At 70.8% G+C, this 22,262-nt stretch overlaps 1 protein-coding gene across 1 annotated transcript; it reads right to left on the bottom strand.

The window, feature by feature from the left end:
* Window positions 1-60: 60 nt before the first annotated feature.
* LOC131575322 (potassium voltage-gated channel subfamily H member 2-like) lies at window positions 61-22,253 on the bottom strand. Its single transcript, XM_058830587.1, has 13 exons — window positions 22,046-22,253; window positions 18,426-18,590; window positions 17,469-17,936; window positions 16,723-16,937; window positions 7,198-7,623; window positions 6,274-6,655; window positions 3,471-3,670; window positions 3,046-3,298; window positions 2,399-2,592; window positions 1,928-2,027; window positions 1,612-1,857; window positions 1,000-1,177; window positions 61-374 (listed from the first exon to the last, which is right to left on the bottom strand). The coding sequence occupies exons 1-13, from the start codon at window positions 22,173-22,175 to the stop codon at window positions 137-139; spliced, it is 3,195 nt and encodes a 1,064-aa protein (XP_058686570.1). The 5' UTR covers window positions 22,176-22,253; the 3' UTR covers window positions 61-136.
* Window positions 22,254-22,262: the final 9 nt, after the last annotated feature.

Raw genomic sequence — 22,262 nt, 5'->3', positions numbered from 1 at the left:
GGGGGGGGGCACCGCTCCCAGCGCCAGGGGCTCGGGGTGAGCCCCCCCGGCACCCCCAGGGGGGGACCCCCGCGCACAGAGGGGCTGGAGGACACCGTGACGGGCACGGGAGGACGGTACCCCGAACCTGGGGGGCTCAGGGGTGACCCCAAGCCAGAGCCTGTTTGACGGTGGAGCACCCCCAAAGCAGGGGTCCCCCCGGGTCCCTCACCTGAGCGAGCGGCCGGATGGGGGTGATGGGCAGGGTGGGGGGCAGCGGCCCCGGGGGCGGCTGGTGCGGGGAGCTCACGGTGCTGTAGGCGGGGGGCACCAGCACCTGGCGCTGCAGCAGGTGCACGATGGACGAGATGTCCGAGCTCAGCCGGGATTCCAGCCTGTAACAGCCGCGTGGGAGCGTGGCCGGAACACGAGGAGACCTGGGACCCGCAACCCCATCCCTGCACCGCCCCCAGGATCCCCAACCCCATCACTGCACCACCCCCAGGACCCCCAACCCCATCCCTGCACCGCCCCCAGGACCCCCAACCCCATCACTGCACCACCCCCAGGACCCCCAACCCCATCCCTGCACCGCCCCCAGGACCCCCAACCCCATCCCTGCACCGCCCCCAGGACCCCCAACCCCATCTCTGCACCGCCCCCAGGACCCCCAACCCCATCCCTGCACCGCCCCCAGGACCCCCAACCCCAGCCCTGCACCGCCCCCAGGACCCCCAACCCCAGCCCTGCATCGGCCCCAGGACCCCCAACCTCATCCCTGCACCGCCCCCAGGACCCCCAACCCCATCACTGCACCGCCCCCAGGACCCCCAACCTCATCCCTGCACCGCCCCCAGGACCCCCAACCCCTGCCCCCGTCCCCCCCTCTCTCAGCTGGGGGTGGGGGATCTCCCCTTCCTCCTTTTCCTGGTTCTCCAGACCCCCTGGCAATGGGGGGCCCCCCACGGGCTCCCACTGGCCCAAGCCCCCCCAGGTGCCACCCGAGCCCCCCGGATTTACCTGTTGAGCTGTTTTTGGAGCAGATCCAAGCGGGACTCCAGGTCAGAGCGCTGGCGGCGGGTCAGGGTCGGGGGGGGATTTGGGGGGGCCCCGTGGGAACAGCGGGGGAGCTCCTGGTACTGGCGGCCCCGGGTGTCACCCCAAAAACTGAAGATGTTGGAGACCCCCGAGAAGGCGCCTGGAAAAGCAGGGGGGTGAATGAGTTTGGGGGGGTGGTGAAGTATGAGGGGAGGTTGGGGGGACCCAGGGGATTGGGGAAGGGTGGGGAGGGGGGGCTGAGGCTTTTGGGGGGTTTGGAACCCCCCTGCCCAATCAGAGACCCCTACCCTCATCTGAGGGGGTGCAGGGGCAGCTGCTGGGGGAGGGCTGAGAATGGGGGGTTCAAGGTTTAGGGGGGGCTGCAGGACCCTGAGTGGGGAGGGAGGGAATGGGGAACCCCCATTCCCAGCTGAGGGGGGCACGGGGGAGCAGTGGCGGGTGCTGGACAGGGGATGGGGCTTGGGGCAGGGCTGGGGACGGCAGTGCCAGGGTTTCTGGGGTGTCCTCTGAGCCCCGAGGGAGGGGGGGGTGGAGGGGAAGGGGCCGCCCCCCGCCCTGAGCCCCCCGACCCACCTGAGAGGGGGTTGCACATATCGCTGCCCTCCCGCTCCTCGGGCTCGGGGGGAGCCGGGGGGGCGCTGCGGAACGGGGACAGCGCGGTGGCCCCCGGGGGAGGCGCGGGGGGCTCCTCCTCGTCACTCGAGCCGCAGCTGGAGGGGCTGGGGGGGTCCCACTCGGCCGGGCCTCGGGGGGCTCCGGGGGCTTGGCCGCCCCCGCCGTCCCCCCGCAGCGCCCGGGACTCCCCGGGACTGGCGGCATCTGCAGGGGACAGGCCGGGGTCAGGGTGGGCCTGGGCTCAGCGCGGGGGTCCCGGCCCCCCGACCCCCACCTTTCTCGGGGCGCCGGCGGAAGGACAGCTTGCGGCGCCGCAGCCGGGAGAAGCCTCCGTCCAGCTCGTCACTGCCCGGGGAGCCGGGGATCATGTTGGTCTGCGGGGACACGGGGGCGCGCTTGGGGGGCTGCGGGACCCCTCCAGCCCCTTCAGGACCCCCCCACATCTCTCAGGCCCTCACAATTTGCTCAGCGCCCCCAACCTGCTCAGGACCCCCCGCTCCTCTCGGGGCCCTCCTGCTTTGCTCAGAATCCTTCAGGACTGCCCGAAGCCCCTCAAGCTGCTCCCAACTCCCCCCATCTCCTCAAGACTCCCAGTTTGCTCAGGACCCTCCAAACTGGTCAGGACCCTCCTCCCTTCCCCCCTCAGCTTGCTCAGAACTCCCTCATTTGTTCAGGACCACCAATTTTTCAGGACCTCCCGGTTCACCCGGACTTCCCACCCCCTTCCCCCCTCGGCCCCCCTCACGTCGCGCAGGTTGAAGGTGATCTCCAGGGTGCCCCAGAAGCGGTCCGAGAACTCGGGGTACATGTCCAGCACCTCGAGCAGGTCCTCCCGCAGGATCTTGTGCAGGTCGCAGTAGGTGAGAGCCCGAACGTCCGCCCGCGACTTCCCGGGCCGGGCGTGCAGGTGCAGCGGCTCCCCGAACGTGTCGTTCTTACCTGGCGGGTGCGGGGGTCACTGCGGGGCTCGGGGGGTCCCCGCACTGCCCCCCGCAGCCGCAGAGCTCCCCCCGCCCGGGGGAACCGGGGGGGTTCCGGGCACGGAGGGAGGGGTCACGTCAGGGCTGGGGGGGCGCTCAAGGTGACCCCAAAGCTCGGGGGGCTCCGGGAGGTGCGGGAGTCACTCGGAGTCCCTGGGGCACACGCGGGACGTGCACGGGACTGGGGGGTCCCCCGGGGGTCCCCAAGAGGCGGGGGCAGCGTGCGGTTCGGGGGGTGTCCCAGGATGGGGGGGATCCCTTGGGGAGCAGGGGGGATCACCCCAGGAGCGCCGGGCCGTCTCCAGGAGCTGGGGTGTCACCCTGGGGGCGCCCAGGGCGGCGCAGGACCCCCGAGGGGGGCGGCTGCCCCACGGGGCACCGCGGGGCCCCCGGGCCGCTTCTGGGGGCTCACCCAGGATGGCGACCACGACGTCGCCGCGCAGGATCTCGATGGAGCCGCGGGAGATGAAGTAGAGCGCGGTGAGCACGTCCCCAGCATGAACCAGGGTGTCCCCGGGGGGAGCGTGAGTCGTCTTGAACTTCATGGCCAGCGCCCGCAGGCAGCCCTTGGTGGCCCCGCGGAACGGGGCGCAGTTCTGCAGCAGGCTGCGGTTCAGGTGCAGGCAGATGTCGGCCTGCAGGCACTCGGGGAACCCCTTCAGCACCTGCGGGGGCACGGGGGGCCACGGGGGTCAGGCGGTTTTAGGGGTCCCGGAGGGTCTCGCCGCGTTCGTGTCGACGCCGCCGGTGCAGGACCGGGCGCGCTGGAAACGCCGGCTGAGGGCCGGGGGGGGTTTGGGGGTGCCGGGGAGGGTTTGGGGGTGCCGGGGGTCTCACCGCGTTCATGTCGATGCCGTTGGTGTAGGACCAGGCGTGCTGGAAGTACTCCTCGAGGCGCTGGCGCAGCGGGTTGGGGATCTGATGGAAGCGGATGAACTCGCGCACCCGCAGCATCTGCGTGTGGTAGCGCGCCGTGCCGGAGTACAGCCGCTGGATGATGGCAGACACGTTCCCGAAGATGCTGGCGTACATCAGCGCTGGGGGGGCAGGGTCAGGGGGGCTCTGCGCCCCCAAACCCCCCCAAACCCCCCACTGCCACCCCCCAGGCCGGGGGTGCAGGGTCCCCGTGTCCCCAAGTCCGAGCAGCGGGAGGCGGTGCGGTGCTCCCGAAGCTGCTGCCGTGCATCAGTGCTGGGGGTTCTGTGCCCCCAAACCCCCCTAAACCTCCCCAAACCCCTCCCCTCTGCCAGGGCTGTGGTGTGGGGTGCCCATCATCATGCAGGGTGCCCACGGTCGTGGGGTCTCCGTTGTCACTGGGGGTCCCCAGCATCACAGGGGGGTCCCTTTGTCACACGGCTTTCAAATCCCTCCCGGGATGGGGACTCCACCCCTGCCCTGGCAGCTGGGCCGGGCCTGCACTGCCCTTCCCAGGAAGAAATTGTTCCAATATCCACCCTGAGCCTGCCTGTCCCAGCCTGAGGCCGTTCCCTCTCCTCCTGTCCCTGTTCCCTGGGAGCAGAGCCTGACCCCCCCAGCTGTCCCCTCTGGGAGTTGTGCAGAGCCAGAAATTCCCCCTGAGCCTCCTTTTCTCCAGGCTGAGCCCCTTCCCAGCTCCCTCAGCCTCTCCTGGGGCTCCAGCCCCTTCCCTGGACATACCCCAACCTCTCCTGGGCTCTCCAGGATTCCAGGGGGTCCCTCAGCAGGGCCAGCACAGGGGACAATCCCTGCCCTGGGGGACAATCCCTGCCCTGGGGCTGTGCCCACACTGGGGCTGGCACAGCCCAGGGGCCATCGGCCTCCTGCCCCCCTGGGCCCCCCTGGGCCCCCCTGGGCCCCCCTGGGCACCCCTGGGCTCATGTCCAGCCCCTGTCACAGCACCCCCAGGGCCTCTCCCAGGTTTCCAGCCCCCGTGCCCAGCCTGGAGTGTTCCGTGGGGCTGCTGTGACCCACAGGTGTCCCCAGCCCGTGGATCCGGATCCCTCTGCAGAGCCTCCCGAGCCCAGCACAGGCACATCCCCCCACCCGTGTCACCTGAGCACAGGCAGACAGGTGCCCCCGATCCCCGGAGCGCCAGTGAAGGTGCCAAACCCCCAAAACTGAGCCCGGGGGTGTTCCCACACCCCTCCCGTGTGTGTGAGTACAGATCCAGGTGTCACCCCTGCGTGTGGACGTGCACACACGGCTCTGCACACACCCAGGTGCTCTCACACACACGGGCACTCACACACCCAGGCACTCACACCCAGGTGCTCTCACACCCATGGGCACTCACACCCACGGGCACTCACACCCACGGGCACTCACACCCACGGGCACTCACACACACGGGCACTCACACCCATGGGCACTCACACACACGGGCACTCACACACACCTCGGGGGTGCAGACGAGGCTGCCCAAGGCACCGGGGGCTCTCGGGCACACCTGAATGTGCACACAGGTGTGCACAGATACACCCACAGGTGCACAGGTACACCCACAGGTGCACAGGTACACCCACAGGTGCACAGGTACACCCACAGGTGCACAGGTACACCCACAGGTGTGCACAGATACACCCACAGGTGCACAGGTACACCCACAGGTGCACAGATACACCCACAGGTGCACAGGTACACCCACAGGTGTGCACAGATACACCCACAGGTGCACAGGTACACCCACAGGTGCACAGATACACCCACAGGTGTGCACAGATACACCCACAGGTGCACAGATACACCCACAGGTGCACAGGTACACCCACAGGTGTGCACAGATACACCCACAGGTGCACAGATACACCCACAGGTGCACAGATACACCCACAGGTGTGCACAGATACACCCACAGGTGCACAGATACACCCACAGGTGTGCACAGATACACCCACAGGTGCACAGATACACCCACAGGTGTGCAGGTACACCCACAGGTGTGCACAGATACACCCACAGGTGTGCACAGATACACCCACAGGTGCACAGATACACCCACAGGTGTGCACAGATACACCCACAGGTATGCACAGGTACACCCACAGGTGCACAGGTACACCCACAGGTGCACAGATACACCCACAGGTGCACAGGTACACCCACAGATGCGCAGGTACACCCACAGGTGCACAGGTACACCCACAGGTGCACAGATACACCCACAGGTGCACAGGTACACCCACAGGTGTGCACAGATACACCCACAGGTGCACAGATACACCCACAGGTGCGCAGGTACACCCACAGGTGCACAGGTACACCCACAGGTGCACAGATACACCCACAGGTGTGCACAGGTACACCCACAGGTGCACAGATACACCCACAGGTGCACAGATACACCCACAGGTGCACAGATACACCCACAGGTGTGCACAGGTACACCCACAGGTGCACAGGTACACCCACAGGTGCACAGATACACCCACAGGTGTGCACAGGTACACCCACAGGTGCACAGGTACACCCATAGGTGCGCAGATACACCCACAGGTGCACAGGTACACCCACAGGTGCACAGATACACCCACAGGTGCGCAGGTACACACACAGGTGTGCACAGATACACCCACAGGGGCACAGGTACACCCACAGGTGCACAGGTACACCCACACCGCTCCGCACACCCCCTCAGGGGCTCTCACACCCCACGGGCACTCACATCCGATCAACATGACGCAGATGGAGAAGATCTTCTCGGAGTTGGTGTTGGGGGACACGTTGCCGAAGCCGACGCTGGTGAGGCTGCTGAAGGTGAAGTAGAGCGCGGTGACGTACTTGTCCTTGATGGAGGGCCCCGAGGTGCCGTTGACGATGGGTTTGCCGATCTGCTGGCCCAGCGCGTGCAGCCAGCCCGTGCGCTGCCCCTCCACGTTGCCGATGGCGTACCAGATGCAGGCCAGCCAGTGGGCGATGAGCGCGAAGGTGCACATGAGCAGGAACAGCACGGCCGCGCCGTACTCCGAGTAGCGGTCCAGCTTCCGCGCCACGCGCACCAGCCGCAGCAGCCGCGCCGTCTTCAGCAGCCCGATCAGCGTCGTGGTCTGGGGGAAGGCACCCAAAGGGTCACGGGGGGCGGAGGGACCCCCAGGACCCCCGGAAGGGTGAGGGGAGATCCATCCCCTCTCCCCGCAGCGGCAGCAGCCCGATGAGCGTCGCGGTCAGGGGGACGGGGGAAAGGGGGGTCGGTGGTGAGGAGACACCCTGAGAACCCCGGAGGGGCGGGGGGTCCCTGCCCAAGGCAGGCACCTCCATCCCGGGAGTCTCCCCCTGCCCCGGGTGCCCCCCAGGGCGGAGGTGTCTGGGCAGGGAGGAAAGGGGGGGTCACCGGGCCAGAGAACTCCCACAGATCCCTGGCAGGGCACAGGGTGCCACGAGCCCCTGTCCCCTCCCCCTGTGCCAGCCCCGGGTGCCCCCGGTGTCCCACCCAGAGCAGAGGGGGTCTGGGAAGGAGGTTCAGGGGGGTCACCGGTGGTGTCCTGGCCCGGGGGTGCGGTGGCACCCCCAAACACAACCCCCAGCAGCAAAGCAGCCCAGGCAGCGCGCAGCCCGGCCGGCGCCGCCCCGTCCTGCGCCCCCACGTCACCTCCTCGGAGCCAGAGCCGAAGATGAGCAGGTCGAAGGGGATGGCGGCCACCATGTCGATGAGGAACCAGCCCTTGAAGTAGTGGATGGCGATCTTGGCGGGGTGGCTCACCACCTCCTCGTTGGAGTTGACGTAGGTGGTGCGGAAGTTGATGAGGATGTCGATGATGAACATGATGTCCACGATCAGGTCCACCACGTTGAGGGGGCTGCAGGAGTAGCCGCAGTGGTGGCGCTGGGCCTCCTCGGAGTCACTGAGCAGGAAGGCGGCCGAGTAGGGCGTGAAGATGGCCGTGTAGATGACCAGCAGCAGGATCAGCCAGTCCCACACGGCCTTGAAGGGGCTGTAGTGCAGGATGGTCCAGCGGTGGATGCGCGGCGCCTGCAGCTTGTACTCGGGGAGCACATCGGCACCCAGGGACAGCACCTGGGGACAGGGGGCACGGGGGGTCAGCCCTGCCCCCCAGCACCCCGCGGGACTGAGCTCCTGTGACCCCAACCCCGAGCAGCGTGCTACCTGGGGACGTGGCTCGGTGGCCCTGGCCCCGGCGGGTCAGCGCTGGACCCACTGCTTTGAGGGGTCCTTTACAGCCTCAGCAGTTCTGTGACTCGGGGGTGACCCCAGCAGGGGGGCTGCAGGGGGAGCAGACCCCCAGGCCGGGGAGAGGTGGGGACACGGCTCGGGGGTGTTGGCTCAGCACTGGACCCGATGGCCTTAAAGGTCCTTCGCAAAGCCGGTTCTGTGACTCGGGGGTGACCCCAGCACAGGCCATGGGGGGGCAGGGACACCACCACGTGTGACCAGGGGAACAGCTGGAGGCCACGGGGGGAACAAAGCCCCCCACACACACCACAGAGCTGCCCCACAGCCCCCTCCTGCCCCACAAACACCACCAGGGCACTTCCCACCCCGAACAGCCACGATGCTGCCCTGGGCCCCGGCTCTGTGCCCCCCAGGCCTGGCCATCCCCAGCCTCCCCATCAGGGGCCACGGCCTCGGCATCTCCGGCTGGGGGGCACCGGCCCCTCCTCCCTGCCCTGCCCCCTTGCAGGGACACCCTGGGGGCACAACCTCGGGGGTCTGGGGCATCCCTGGGGGTGGTCCACAGGGTCCATCACCACGCACAGCCCCGCGGCAAGGGTGAGAGGGGACGGGGGGGTGACCCACGGCCCCCCCATCCTCTGCCCCACAGAGTCACTCTGTGCCTCCCTCCTGCCCTATGGGGTCCCCCCACACCCCCCGGGGGTCCCCTTGCCCCTCCGTGCCCATCGTGGGGCTCCATCTGCTGCTGCCCCACAGGGAGGGGATGGGTGCAATCCCCCCCCAGCCCCGAGGGCACCACTGGGGGGGCCGGGGTGACCCCGTCACGCAGAGCCAGAGCTTTATGTAACCCCCCAAACCCTCCCAAACAACTGCCGAGGACACAGCCTGGGGTCCCCACAGCCTCCGCCGGGTCACGGGTGGGCACGGTGCCCCCCCCGCGGCACCCCCGCCCCCCTTGCCGGGTCCCCCGGGGGGCGCAGGCGGGGCCGGTACCGGTACCTTCTCCTGCTGTCCGTGCCCGGTGCCATCGCGGCGGAGCCCCAGGCAAGCGCTGCAGAGCGGGACCCCGGGCATGGGGCAGGGCCCGGGGGGGGGCCCGGGCCGGGGGGGGCGCGGGGGAGCCCCCCGGGAACTCCTGCAGCAGCTGCAGGAGCGCGGGCAGCATCCTCGGGGGGGCAGCGGGGGTCAGGGACCCCCCCAGCCCGGCCCCGTGCCCATTGTGTGCCCCGGGACCCCCGGCGGCAGCGGGGACCCCCGGGGACAGCGGGGACCCCCGGGGACAGCGGGGACCCCCGGGGACAGCGGGGACCCCCGGCGCGGTGCACGCCAGCCACGCTCCGCCAGAGCAGACAGGAATTATTGGGGCGGAAATTTTTCCCAGGCTGCTCCGCTGCTGCTGCCACGGCCACGGCCAGGGCAGCCCCCCCGAACCCCCCAACACACACCCCAACAGCCCAACAGCCCAACACCCCCAACACCCCCAAAACCCCCAACAGCCCAACAGCCCAACACCCCAACACCCCCAACACCCCCAAAACCCCCAACACCCCAACACCCCAACACCCCAACACCCCCAGCCTCCCCAGAGCACGGCGACACAAGGCTACACACGGTGACACACGGTGACACACGGTGACACGCTGTGACACGCCGCGGGGGTCGGTGACACAGCGGGGACAGCGGTGTGGCCGTGGGTGCCCACGGGTGACACGGCACGAGGTGGGACATGGCACAACCCCCCGGCACCCCAAGGGCACCGACACCTGCTCAGGTGTGCGGGGAGAGCGCCCGACTACGGCAACGAGCAGGGAGTCAGGGTCCAGGGACACCCAGGGACACCCCGGGGACACCCAAGGACACGTCAAGAACACCCCGGGGACACCCAGGAATACCCAGGGACATGCAGGGACACCCAGGGACATCTGGGGACACCCCAGGAACACCCCAGCCATGTCCTCCCAGCCGTGCCGTGCCCACAGGCTGGGATGCTGTTCCCGTCCTGCTGCCGCAGCCAAAACACTGGCACAGCCCCTCCGGGACACGGGCACTGCCACCTCTGTCCCCAGGGGCCACCAGCTTCGGTGGCCTCGTGGGGCAGCGGGAACAGCCACGTGGTGATGGGATATGCGGTGTGGGAACACACGGTGACACTGCTGGGACATGAGGTGATGGCACCGGGACACGCGGGGACAATGCTGGGGAACACAGTGATGGCACTGGGACACATGGGGACAGGCGGTGACACAGACACACAGTGCCAGGGACACAGTGGTGGCACCGGGACACGCGGGGACAGTGCCGGGACAGGAGGTGACAATGCCGGGACACGCGGTGATGGCACTGGGACACGTGGTGACAATGCTGGGACACGTGGTGACAATGCCGGGACACGCAGTGACAGTGCCGGGGACACACAGTGACAATGCCAGGACACGCGGTGACAATGTCGGGACACGCGGTGACAGTGCCGGGGACACGCAGTGACAACGCCGGGACACGCGGTGACAATGCCGGGACACACAGTGGTGGCACTGGGACACGCAGTGGCAATGCCGGGACACGCGGTGACAATGCCGGGGACACACAGTGACAGTGCTGGGACATGCAGTGGCAATGCCGGGACACGCGGTGACAATGCCGCGACACGCAGTGATGGCACTGGGACACACAGTGACAATGCCGCGACACGCAGTGATGGCACTGGGACACACAGTGACAGTGCTGGGACATGCAGTGACACGCGATGACAGCACTGGGACACAGCAGCTCCTGCGTCACAGCCGCCACCCCCCACGCGGGGGATTCCCGTGTCACCCGTGTCCCCCCGCAGCGTGTGACAGAGGGACGAGCCCGGAGTGCGGGGGGTCCCGGTTCCCCCCCCGGGGGCTGCACCCCAACACCCCCCGTGTCCGGCCGGGCTCCCCTGGGGGTGGCACGGGGGACACGGGGGACACGGGGGGCACGGGGGACACGAGGGGCACGGGGGACACGGGGGACACGGGGGGCACGGGGGACACGGGGGTGACCCGGGGGCGGCCCTGGGGGCACGGGGGTGGCCCTGGGGGCACAGGGGTGGCCCGGGGGTGGCCCGGGGTGCCATGGCACAGAGTCTCCCAGGCGGGCCCAGCCCGGGGGTGTCACCGGGAGGTCCCGGAGGGGACCCCAGTTCCGGGGTCCCGAGACCCCCGTGGCCGTGGCCGGCCCGGGCGGGTGTGAGCGGGGCTGGAGGCCCGGGGGGGCCGGGGGGGCGGCAGGGGAGGGAGGGAGGGAGGGAGGGAGGGGGCCGGGGGGCGGCTGCAGCCACCAGCCGCTCCTGCCGCTAAATTTATCGCAGCTGCCGCGGCAAAGTGGGACAAATCCCGGCCTGCGGCGAGGGGGGCGGGGGGCCCGGGCCTGCAGAAGGCCCCGGGGACAGAGGGGGTCCCGCCGCCTACGGGGAGAGACCCCGGGCCCCCCCGGGCCCCCCCCCCGCTCCTTCCCCACCTCCGTGGGCCGGGGCTGCACCCACACCCCACCTGAACTCCCCCCAGGACGTGACCCCTGTCTGGGGACCCCCCGGCCCTGCTGGCCGCTGGGAAGGGATGGACGGCAGGGGAGTGACCCGGACCCCCACTCAGTCCCAGCCCCCCAAAACACACCCCCAACGCATCAGCCCCCCAGACACACCTGGCAATCCCCCCAAGGTGCGCCCCCCGCCCCAGCACCCCCAGCACAGCAGCCCATGCCAGCCCCCGGGGGTCCTGGCACCCCCTCCCCGTGCCAGCCCCCCGCACACACAGCGGGACACGGAGAGACCCCCCCGACCCCCAGCCCAGCGTGTCCCCCAGCCCTGGGGACAGTCCCCAGCCCCTCCCCGCGGCCCCCAGCCCCCCGTGCCAGCGGAGCTCGGGGATGCCACGAAGAGGGGCTGGGGACACCCCCACGCACGGGTGGGACCCCCACTCCTGGCCCACGTGTCAGGCCGGGGCCGATATGCGGCGACACGGCGATGTCCCCCGGAGCCGGTGGCACCCCCCGCCCCGACACCCGTCAGTCACGGTGACACAGATGGCGGCGGTGCCCGCGACACGTTCGGCAACACGCGGCGACACGTCCCGCCCTGGTGACGCGTCCCCGACACCTGCGGTGACACCGACACCCCCCGCCCCCCGGGACACCCGGCACCGCACCTGCCGCGACCCAGACACCTGCGCCCACGGCGCACCCCAAATACCCGGGCCGGGACAGGGGCACCCCCGGGCCCCGAGAGCCCCCCACTCCCTGCCTGATCCCCGGCACCCAGCCCCATCCCTCCGGGGGACCCTCACAGCCCCCCACTCCCTGCCTGACCCCCGGCACCCAGCCCCAGCCCCCCGGGGACCCCCGGTGCACTGACACCCCCTCCGGCACTGCCCAGTCCCTGCTCCCGCCGGTGCCCCACGGCGGGACAGCCGGGCACCCGGCAGGGACCCCCAAATCCTGCCCCAGCAGGTACCCCACAGTCCCAGAGCCCCAAATCCTGCCCCAGCAGGTACCCCACAGTCCCAGAGCCCCAAATCCTGCCCCAGCAGGTACCCGGCACCCACAGGCATCCGACACTGCCGGGTACCTGACAGCCACGGACCCCCGACACCCCCAAGGGCACCCAACACTCGCCCTGCCTGGGTGCCCCACACATTCCTGGGTACCCCACACCTTCCTGGGTATCCCACACCTGCCTGGGTGCCCCACACCTTCCTGGGTACCCCACACCTGCCTGGGTGCCCCACACGTTTCTGGGTACCCCACACGTTCCTGGGTACCCCACACCTTCCTGGGTACCCCACACCTGCCTGGGTACCCCACACCTGCCTGGGTACCCCACACGTGCCCTAACACAGACCCTGGCACCCACCCAACACCCCACCAGGGTCTAAGACCCCCAGACCTCACAAACCTGACACTGGCACCCAGCTCGTCACTGACCCTGAGGCGCTGGGACCCCCGGAGCCCTCCAGCCGCTGGCCCCCCATGACATCCCTGTCCCCCTGCAGGTGTCACCCAACGTGGTCACCACCAGGACAGCACCGGTGACCAAGCAGGTGACCCCGGAGCACTGGGGGACACCCCGACACAGCAGACACCCCAATAGCACGGACATCCCGCTGCCGGGAGCCCCCCACTTTCCCCCTTCCCGGGGGTACTCACGGCGCTGAGCTGCGGGGTCGCAGCGCCCTCGGGGCCCCCCGACATGGGCGCAGGGGACACAGGGCCACCCTGGGCGGGCAGCAGCAGTGGCACCCTCTGCCTGTGGCACCCGTGGCAGGGCAGGGGACAAACCCCGTGACAGGGTGACGTCCCTGTGGGATGGGGTGACGTTCCTGGGGGGCGGTGCGCCCGCCCCAGCTCCGACCGCTACCCGGTGACGCTGGCACTGACCCACACCCGCCCCAAAGGCACCGGCAAGGGAACAGCTACGAGGGGACACACTGGGGAGCACCTGGGACACACTGGGGAGCACCTGGGACACACTGGGGGCCACCTGAGACACACTGAGGACCACCTGGGACAGACTGGGGAACACCTGGGACACTGGGGACCGCCTGGGACACACTGGGGGCCACCTGGGGCATACTGGGGAGCACCTGGGACACGCTCGGGACCACCTGGGACACACTGGGAATCGCCTGGGACACACTGGAGACCACCTGGGACACACTGGAGACCACCTGGGGCACACTGGGGACCACCTGGGACACACTGGGGGCCACCTGGGGCACACTGGGGACCACCTGGGACACACTGGGGACCACCTGGAGCACACTGGAGACCACCTGGGACGCAGCAGAGACCACGCCAGCCACAAGCTGTTACCCCTCGCCACACCACAAGCCACCACGGCACAGCTGGACATGGCACTGGGCCCGGCTGTGGCACCGGGTGGGCACTGGGGACCCATGACGGGGTCGTGCTCCCCAATCCCCGGGGGCTCCAGGTCCCCCTGGACCCCCAGACTCGCCCACCACAACCACCAGGGTCCCCAAACTCCAGGCGCGGGGGCACCCGCGGTACCCCACACCCACTCAGGGCGGGATGAGCCACAGGACCCTGGCGACACTCCGGGCCCCCTCGGGCCCCCCAGCCCTTCAGAGCCGCCTGCTGCGACCCCCAGTGCCATCCCCCTGCTCAGTGTCTCCCATCCCGGCGCGGGGGCACCCCCGGGACCCCGCACCCTCGCACGGCAGGATAAATTGTGGGTCCCTGCTCCCGTCGTGGGGGGAAACCCCCCGAAAATCGCGGGACCACCAACCCCATCCAAACACTCCGGCCACGACCCCCGGTGCCCGCCCGCCTCTCCCCCCATCCCCGCACGGGGACACCCCCGGGCCGCGGTGTCCGTGCGCGGTGAAAGGACAACGGGACCCCGTTCCCCCAGCCGGGGGAGCCTCCCCAGAGCCGCCAGATCCCTCCGGTGAACCCCAGAGCCGCCCGCCACCACCCCCGGTGCTCCCCCCGCTCCGTTTCCCCCATGCCGGCGTGGGGACGCCCCCGGGACCCCGAGCCCAGCCGCTGCGGTAAAAATCGTGGGTCCGGTTTTCCCTCTCGGTGAGGACCCCCGCGGCCCCCGGCGCCCCCCGACCGCCCCCCGTACCTCCTGTGCCACCAGGCTGGACACCCGGACGGCCCGGCGGACCCGGTCCCGCCGCTCCCCGTCGGGGCGGTCGCCGCGGTCGCCGCTGTCGCGCCGCGCCGGGGCCATGGCCGCGCTCCGGGGGTCCTCGCGCCCCCCCCGCCGCCCCCCGGCCCTGCGCGCGGCAGATGGAGCGGGGCGGGACCCCCCGAGCCCCCCCCGCCGCTCGCCCCCGCCGGGCCCCCCCCGGCTCCAGCCGTCGCCACTCCCCGGAGGAGGGACCGGGAGCGCCCGGGAGCGGCCCCGCGGGGACACCGGGGCGAGGGGGGCACGGGGGGGGCGGCGGAACCGGAGTCTTCCCTGCCTGCTCCGCCGCCGCCCCCTCCCCGCTGCCAGCCGGCACCTGCAGCCCCCCGCGCCCCCCAAGTGTGACTCGCCCTGCCCCGTGAGCAGCGGGATGGGGACGGGGGTGGTGACGGGGATGGGGACGGTGATGGTGGGGACAAGGACAGTGACGGGGACAGGGACAATGACGGTAGCGGTGAGCTGGCCCTGGCAGCCCCGGCTGATTCACGGCTCCCGGTGTCCCCGTGTCCCTGGCCGCTGCCCAGCGCTGGCAGTGCCCCACGGCTGCGCCCGCCCGGCCCCCCCGGGCACCCCCAGCCCCAGCGAGAGGGACCTGGGGGGCAGCGCCCTCGCCCACCCAGCCGGTGCCAGCGGGGCCGGGGTCGGCAGGACTCGTCCCGGCAATGGGGGGTCCCCGGTGTCCCCAGGCTGCCCCCAGCAGCCAGCGATGCCCCAGTGACACGCCCCGGCTGGTGGCACCGCCGGGTCCCCACACACCCCGAGTGGGTCTGGGGTCCCCCAGCCCTGTCCTGCCCCACGCAGGGATCCCCTCGGGAACAGACCAGGATCTCCGGCGGTCCCAGGAGCCGCGGGGATGCCACCCCAGGTGCCCGTCAGTGTCACCCAGCGCAGTGACCTTGCTCCAGCCCGCGGGTGAATCGCGGTGTCACTGCAGGGACACCCCCGTCCCCCGGTGCCACCGACCCCGGAGGCTTCGCCGTGCCTGAGCCGGGGACACCCACACGCCCCCAGTTCCCGCGGCCCCGGTTCTGCCCGACTGCACAGCCGGGGCACCCCGAGAGTCCCTGGCACTGCCGGGGGGCAGAGCCCGCCGCGGTGACCGCAGCCGTGTCCCCCGTGTCCCCCGTGTCCCCTCACGGGCCCCGTGGCAACGGCGGGGGCAGGGAGAGCTCAGCGTCACCCTGGTGGCACAATAACCACGGCCGAGGCAACCAAGAGGTTCCGTGAGGATCTGGCGGGTCCGGGATGCGGAGTGAGGGGGTGCCGCCCCCCAGAAGGGTCCCCCCACCCCACCGAGCGCCCGGCAGCAGGGCCTGGAGCTCCAGGTGGGAACGGGGCTCCCACGGGGCCCCCTCACGTGTGCGGGCAGGTGCGGGGCCGGGGGCGCCCCGAGGGGCTCGGGCAGATGCGCCGGGGCTGCTCCGTCCCCCGGCAGCTGCCGGGGACCCCGGGGACAGCCCCGGGCGTGGCTGCGCGGGATCCCGGGGACACCGCGGGGCGGGGCACGCAGCGGCTCCCCCAGCCCGCACAGCCCTCCCGGGATGCCCGGAGCCGCCACCCCCGGATCATTAGCGGCGAGAAATCAGGGTGTAATTAAGCGGCGCCTCCTGTTCCCGCGGCAGATGGCGGTTACACAACGGGAGCGGATTAGCGGCCGCTGCCAGTGCCCGGCAGCACGGCACCGGGGTGGGGGTACCGGAGTGGGGGCACCGGGGCACCGGGTGGGGGTACCGGAGTGGGGGTACCGGAGTGGGGACACCGGGGCACCGGGGTGGGGGTACCGGAGTGGGGGTACCGGAGTGGGGACACCGGGGCACCGGGCTGGGGGTACGGGGGGGGGTACTGGGATGGGGGTACCGCGGTACCAGCGAGTGTCTGCTCCCTGCACCTCGCTGGGAACCCCTGGGGATTGTCCCGGACCAGATACCCCCGGCCGCGGCACCCACCGCACCAGAACATCACGGTCAGAACCCCCAGGCCAGACCCACAGCAGCACCGAGCCACCCTGGCACTGCCCGGCTGTCTCCAGCACCACCTGGTCACTTTGGCACCACCCGAGCACTTCTGGCATCACCCGGACACTTTGGCAGCGCTCGGGCCACCTCCAGCACTGTACATCCCCTCCAGCACTGCCCGGACATCTCGTCACTGCTCGGACACTTTGTCACCGCTTGGCCATCGTGTCACAGCCTGGCCACATCACCACCGAGATGTCCGGACGCCTCGGTGCAACCCCAGCCACCTCAGCACCGCCCAACCCCTGTCACCTGTGTGACCTGTCCCCGCGTCCCCCGGCCGGGTCTCACCTGTGTCACCTTCTCGGTGACGTTGTGGGTGCGGTCGCGCAGTTTGGTGGGGGCAATGATGGGGCGGGGGGCCGGGGGCGGGGCCAGGAGCCCCCCCGGCTGCAGGTCCATGAAGTTGAGGGTGATCTGGGGGATGCGGCCGATGGCCCGGAACCGCGCCAGGTCCGAGTCCGACGTGGAGTTGAGCAGGGCGCTGCGCACAGCGGCCACCGCGCCTGCGGGGACACACGGTCACCGCGGCGTCCCGCGGCACGGGGGACTGGCACCGCGGCTCACAGACCCCCGAGCCCCGGGCGGGTCCCCCAGCTTCCCCCAGCTCCTGGGGCAGGGGTCCCGTTGTCCCCGGGGGCATCCTGCTGCTCCCAGGGTCAGGGTCCCACAGCAGGTGAAGGGAACGCGGAGCCCCAGGGCACAGGGGACACCCCCAGCCGTGTGCCACCGGCCCCAGGGACCTGCAGAGCTGCTCTCAGTTACCTTTAATATCATTATAGTAATTGTCCCTTATCTTAATACGCTTAACGAGCTCTGGGGCCAGCGAGGTGATTCCCGAGGTGATTCCCAGGGTGATGCCACACTGCGGCTCAGTGTGGCTCACAGGGCCGGGGGTGGTGATGGGGGGGATCCCAGCCCCTGCCAGCCCAGGCGCTGCTGTGGGGCAGTGGGACGGGGGTGTCACCAGGCTCTCTGGCTGTGGCTGCCCCGATGTCCCCAGCAGCGATGGCCGCCCCGCGCCAGCGTGGCCGTACCGGTGCTGGAGCCGCGGTGCAGGCCGGCCCCGGCGCTGGCGTGGCGGTTGTGGCCGCGCTTGTCCCCGTCGCCCTTCATGGCCTCGATGTCATCGACGGAGGACGCCCGGCGCAGGCTGCGGAGGCTCTCCCGGGACCGGCGCTCCCGAGACCGGCTCCTGGCCAGGCTGTGGTTGGCAAAGGCCAGCGCCAGGCGCTCGGCCCGCGGGGATGACTGTGTCACCGGCGCCTCGGGGTTCCCCATCAGCGCCGCCTCGTCCTCGGGACGGTCCCCGACACCGGGCTCCAGCGAGGATGAGGCGTCCTCGGGGCCCGAGTCGCTGGCAGGCAGGGCCAGGTCCATGGCCAGCGGCTCCATGACCCCGGGGTCCACGACCACCACGTCCGGCGGCTCTGGTGGCTCGGGGGGCAGCGATTGGCGGCTGCCCGTGAGCGCCAGCAGCTTCAGCCGCAGGGACCGGCTGCGTCCTGGGGGGAAGGACAGCACCGGGCTCAGGATCCGGCTCCAAATCCCCACCGTGGTGCTGCTTCGGCCACAGGGACCAGCTGCACCCCGGGAATCAGGCTTGGGGTCAGGGGCAGGGTCTCACCCCCCTCCCCACGGTGCTGCCCACTCTCCCCATGTGCCCCACAGCAACACCCGGGACATGGGGTCAGCAGGACAGGGGCTGCCACCAGCCCGGTGGCACTGACCCCATTCCCCCTGCAGGAGCCCAGCAGGAGGGGGTGACCCCGTGTCCCTGTCCCCCCATACCTGGGGTGACCCCGTGTCCCTGTCCCCCCATACCTGGGGGTGACCCCGTGTCCCTGTCCCCCCATTCCTGGGGGTTATCCCGTGCCCCTGTCCCCCCAGTCCTGGGGGTGACCCGGGGTCCCTGTCCCCCCATACCTGGGGATGACCCGGGGTCCCTGTCCCCCCATACCTGGCGGTAACCCGGGGTCCCTGTCCCCCCATACCTGCAGGGCCCCAGGGGGCCGGGGTGACCCAGTGGTTGGTGCTGGGGGTCGGGGCCTCCCCAGGCTCAGGTTCCCTCACAGCCTCGAAGTTGAGGATGAACATGATGACGGTGCCATCCTCGTTCTTCACTGGCACCACGTCCACCAGGCACGGGAAGGAGCTGCCTGCGGGGAGGGGGCGTCGGTGACATGGGGGGGTGGCATCCCCGGCCGGGAGTGCACCCCCTGCCCGGCCCCAAACATCCTGGGAGAGGGACACTGCCCCTGTCCCTGTCCCTGCTGAGCACCCCCTCCTCCCCCCAACCCCGGCCTGGGGAGCACCCCCTCCCTCCTGCCCCCCCATTCCTGATGAGCCACCCCTCCTGCCCCCCGCCTGCCCCCCAACACCGACTCCACCAGACAGCCCCTCTGCAGCCGCACCCCGGGGGAAACTGAGGCACGGAAGGGTGGGGGAGTCCCCTTTCTCCCCCCAGATGTCGTGTCTGTGCGTGGGCAGCGGGGCCGGGGGGGCCGGGGGGGCTCCGGGGGTGCCGGGCAGGGTTAAGCCGCTCAGAACTCGTTAACAGCTGTGGCGTTAATCCGGTGCCACAGCTGGGGGCGGGGGGAATTGGGGGTGGTCAGGGCAGCCCGGGGCAACCTCTGGGGGATGGGGGGGGCGTCCTGCTTCCCCCGCACCCCTCACCCCACGGGGACCCTGGGGGGACACGCGGGTGACGCCAAAGCAGCGAATCCCCCCCGTGACGGTGTCCCCCCGGCTGGCACCGGGCCCGGCAGGCTGGCACGGCGGGTGCCAGCTGGCACTGTCCCTGTTCCCGTGCCCGCGGCGGGGGGATTCCCTGGCGCACGCGGGGCCCGGGCTGGGGGCCAGCTCGGTGTGGCACAGGGTGGCCCCGGGCCACCGCGGAGCTGTCGCCGAGCCACCGCCGCCAGGGGATTGGAGCCACCGACACCGCCGGCTTCATCCACCCCCGCGGGAATCCTGAGGTCCCCAAGGAGAGCTCCGGCCCTCCCGGTCCAGCTGCTGATGGGGGCCGGTCCCGGGGGGGGCGATGGGGGAACCCCGGGGGTGCGGGCGGCGGCAGAAGCAGTGGGGGACCCCTGGGGTGGGGGCAATGGGGGGAGCGCAGTGACAGAGGCGCGCCCCTCACTGCAAAGAGACCCTCGCCCCCCTCACCCTAAGTGCACCTCCCACCTCCAGAGCTGCGCCCCAAATCCCCCGCACCCCCAAACTGCACCCAGCACCCGCACCGCTCCCCGCGACCGCCAGGGGGCGCCGGGACCCCCAAAGCGCGGGGACCCCCCCGGACCCCATCCCCGAACCCCCATCCCCATCCCTGCTCCCCCATCCTCGAACCCCCATCCTCATCATCGAACCCCCATCCCCATCCCTGCACCCCGATCCTCATCCCTGCACCCCGATCCTCATCCCTGCACCCCGATCCTCATCCTCGAACCCCCATCCCCATCCCTGCACCCCGATCCTCATCCCTGCACCCCGATCCTCATCCTCGAACCCCCATCCCTATTCCCGAACCCCCATCCCCATCCCTGCACCCCGATCCTCATCCCCGCACCCCCATCCCTGCTCCCCCATCCTCGAACCCCCATCCCCATCCCTGCACTCCCATCCCTGCTCCCACTGCCCTGGGACCCGCACCCCTGCACCGAGGAGCCATCTGCACCCCCAGGATTGCAGCCAGGCTGGGAACACCCCCCCTGGCACGGGGGGACCCCCCCAGCCCGAGCTGTGACAGTGACAGGACCCCGATTCCGCTCCTCCCGGCCCTCAGCCGCTCCCGCCCTGCACCAACACCGGGGGCCACACACAGGGGGACCCCAAAGGCCACAGCGGCAACCGGGGGCGTCTGTGCTCCCTCCCTGTCCCCATCCAGCCCGGGGTCCCTGAGGTGTCTCCACGGGGACAAAGGTGCCCCACGGGCGTCGTGACCTCCCGGCATCCCCGGCTCCATAAACAACACGTCGCAAAGACAAATGGTTGCAGCAGCGGCGGCGACGCGGCGGCTCCAGCACGGCTCCACCGCGGCTCCAGGGATCAGGACACAGCACCGGGGACCGGGACACGCCAGGGGCGAGGGTGGGGGGCTGCAGGGTGGCAGTCGGCACCACACCACGATCCCGAGGGCACCCGCGGAACGGCAGCGACACCGGAGCACCGGGGATGCCGAAGCCACTGGTAACAAGTTCCCGGCCCCACAGAGCCTGGGGGTCCCGGTGCAGGGAGTGGAACCCCCCGAGCACCCTCCATGCCAGTGGCGGGGAGCACCAGCACGGTGCTCGGGGGAGGAGACACCCGCGGTGGCATCACTGCAGTCCCCAGGGCCAGCAGGCTCCGGCCAAGGGGCCCAGCAGAGGGAGGAGGACACCCCAGATCCAGGGCACTGCCAAGGGCCCCGGCCGGTCACCATGGACTGCCCCCGGCCCGGTGCGGGGTCCCAGAGCACTCCCAGAGCCCTCACCACACCTCCCCACAGGCCCCACAGAAGTTGCCAAGGGCTGGGACCCCTCACCACTTCTGGGAACCCCCTATCCCACCTGTCCCTGGCAGCACTCAAGGGCTGGTAAGGGGTGGGACCCCCACGCTGCTCGGAGGCACAGCCGGAGGCGTCGAGGTCTCCGGGGACCCAAGGAAGGCCCCAAGCTGCAGCCCCATTTCCCCACCCCTGTGGCACAGGCGGTGGCACCGCTCAGTGTCACCCTGAGGGCTCAGTGTCACAGGCTCCGGGGGGCAGCCCCACAGCCCCCGGCACGGCACAGCCCGAGGGGCACGGGGCAGGCCAGGCAGAGCCAGCGCAGCAGGACGAGGCTCCCAGCGCCAGGAGCGCCGTCCCTGGCCCCAGCCCGCTGCCCAGGGCTCCCGGGGCCACGGCGGCTCTACGGCCACGCCGGCAGCTGGCACCAGCTTTGTTTACTCCAGCACCGGAACCGGGGCCATGTGCCCAGAGCCGGGACAGCCGTGGTGACAGCCGGGACACCTGGCACTGGCACGAGGCCACGGGGAGGGGAAGCACCGGCACCACCAATGCGGGGAGCCAGGCCCGGGCCGGGCTCTGTGGGGCACAGCCCCCAGAGACCCCTGGGACCCCCGGGATGTCACCGGTTACTCCCACACCCCCACGGGATGGTGGCACTGTGACGGCCGATGCCAGCTCAGCCCACTCCTTCCTTGTCCTCCTTGTCCCTGCTCCAAGTGACACGGCCTCCCGTCACCCCAGCACGCTCAGCTGGGGATCGCTGCACCCCACAACCCCGGCCCCACAACCTGAGGCTCCCTGGGGCCCCGGCTGGCCATCACGGCACCGGGGAGGGCTGAGGACTCGCAGGGTGGGAGTCCCTGGGGAGCCATCACGGTACTGGAGAGCACCGCGGAGCCCCGGGGGTGTCAAAGTCCCTCGAGTCCCCACCTGTGCCGACACCTCCTGCCAGCCAGGTCTGTCCCTGTGCCTGCTGTTCCCCTGTCCCCAGCCCGGTCCCCCCAGGGGGGTCAGGACCGTCCTCGTGGTAGAAGCAGATCCCCACCTCGTGCTCCCACACCCGCTCTCCTCGGCGCAGCCCTCCCGTCCCTGCCTGTCCCCGTGTCCCCTGCGCTCCCCTGTCCGTACCATCCTTGCGGTAGAAGCAGATCTCCACCTTGCGCTCCTCGGCGCCCAGCAGGGCCTGTGCGATCTGGGCGGCGGCGCGGCGCTGGGTGCGGGGCCCGTGCAGGAAGTCGCAGGTGCTGGGCTGCTGCATCACCTCGGCCCGCGAGTACCCGCAGAGCCGGCAGAACCCCTCGTTGCAGTAGATCACGGCGCAGTTCTCCACACGCGCGTTCCCGAT

This window comes from Poecile atricapillus, chromosome 2 (genome assembly GCF_030490865.1).
Source record: "Poecile atricapillus isolate bPoeAtr1 chromosome 2, bPoeAtr1.hap1, whole genome shotgun sequence".
Lineage (NCBI taxonomy): Eukaryota > Metazoa > Chordata > Aves > Passeriformes > Paridae > Poecile > Poecile atricapillus.
Note: the sequence above shows the minus strand (reverse complement) of the source record. Positions and strands in the feature narration are given on the sequence as shown.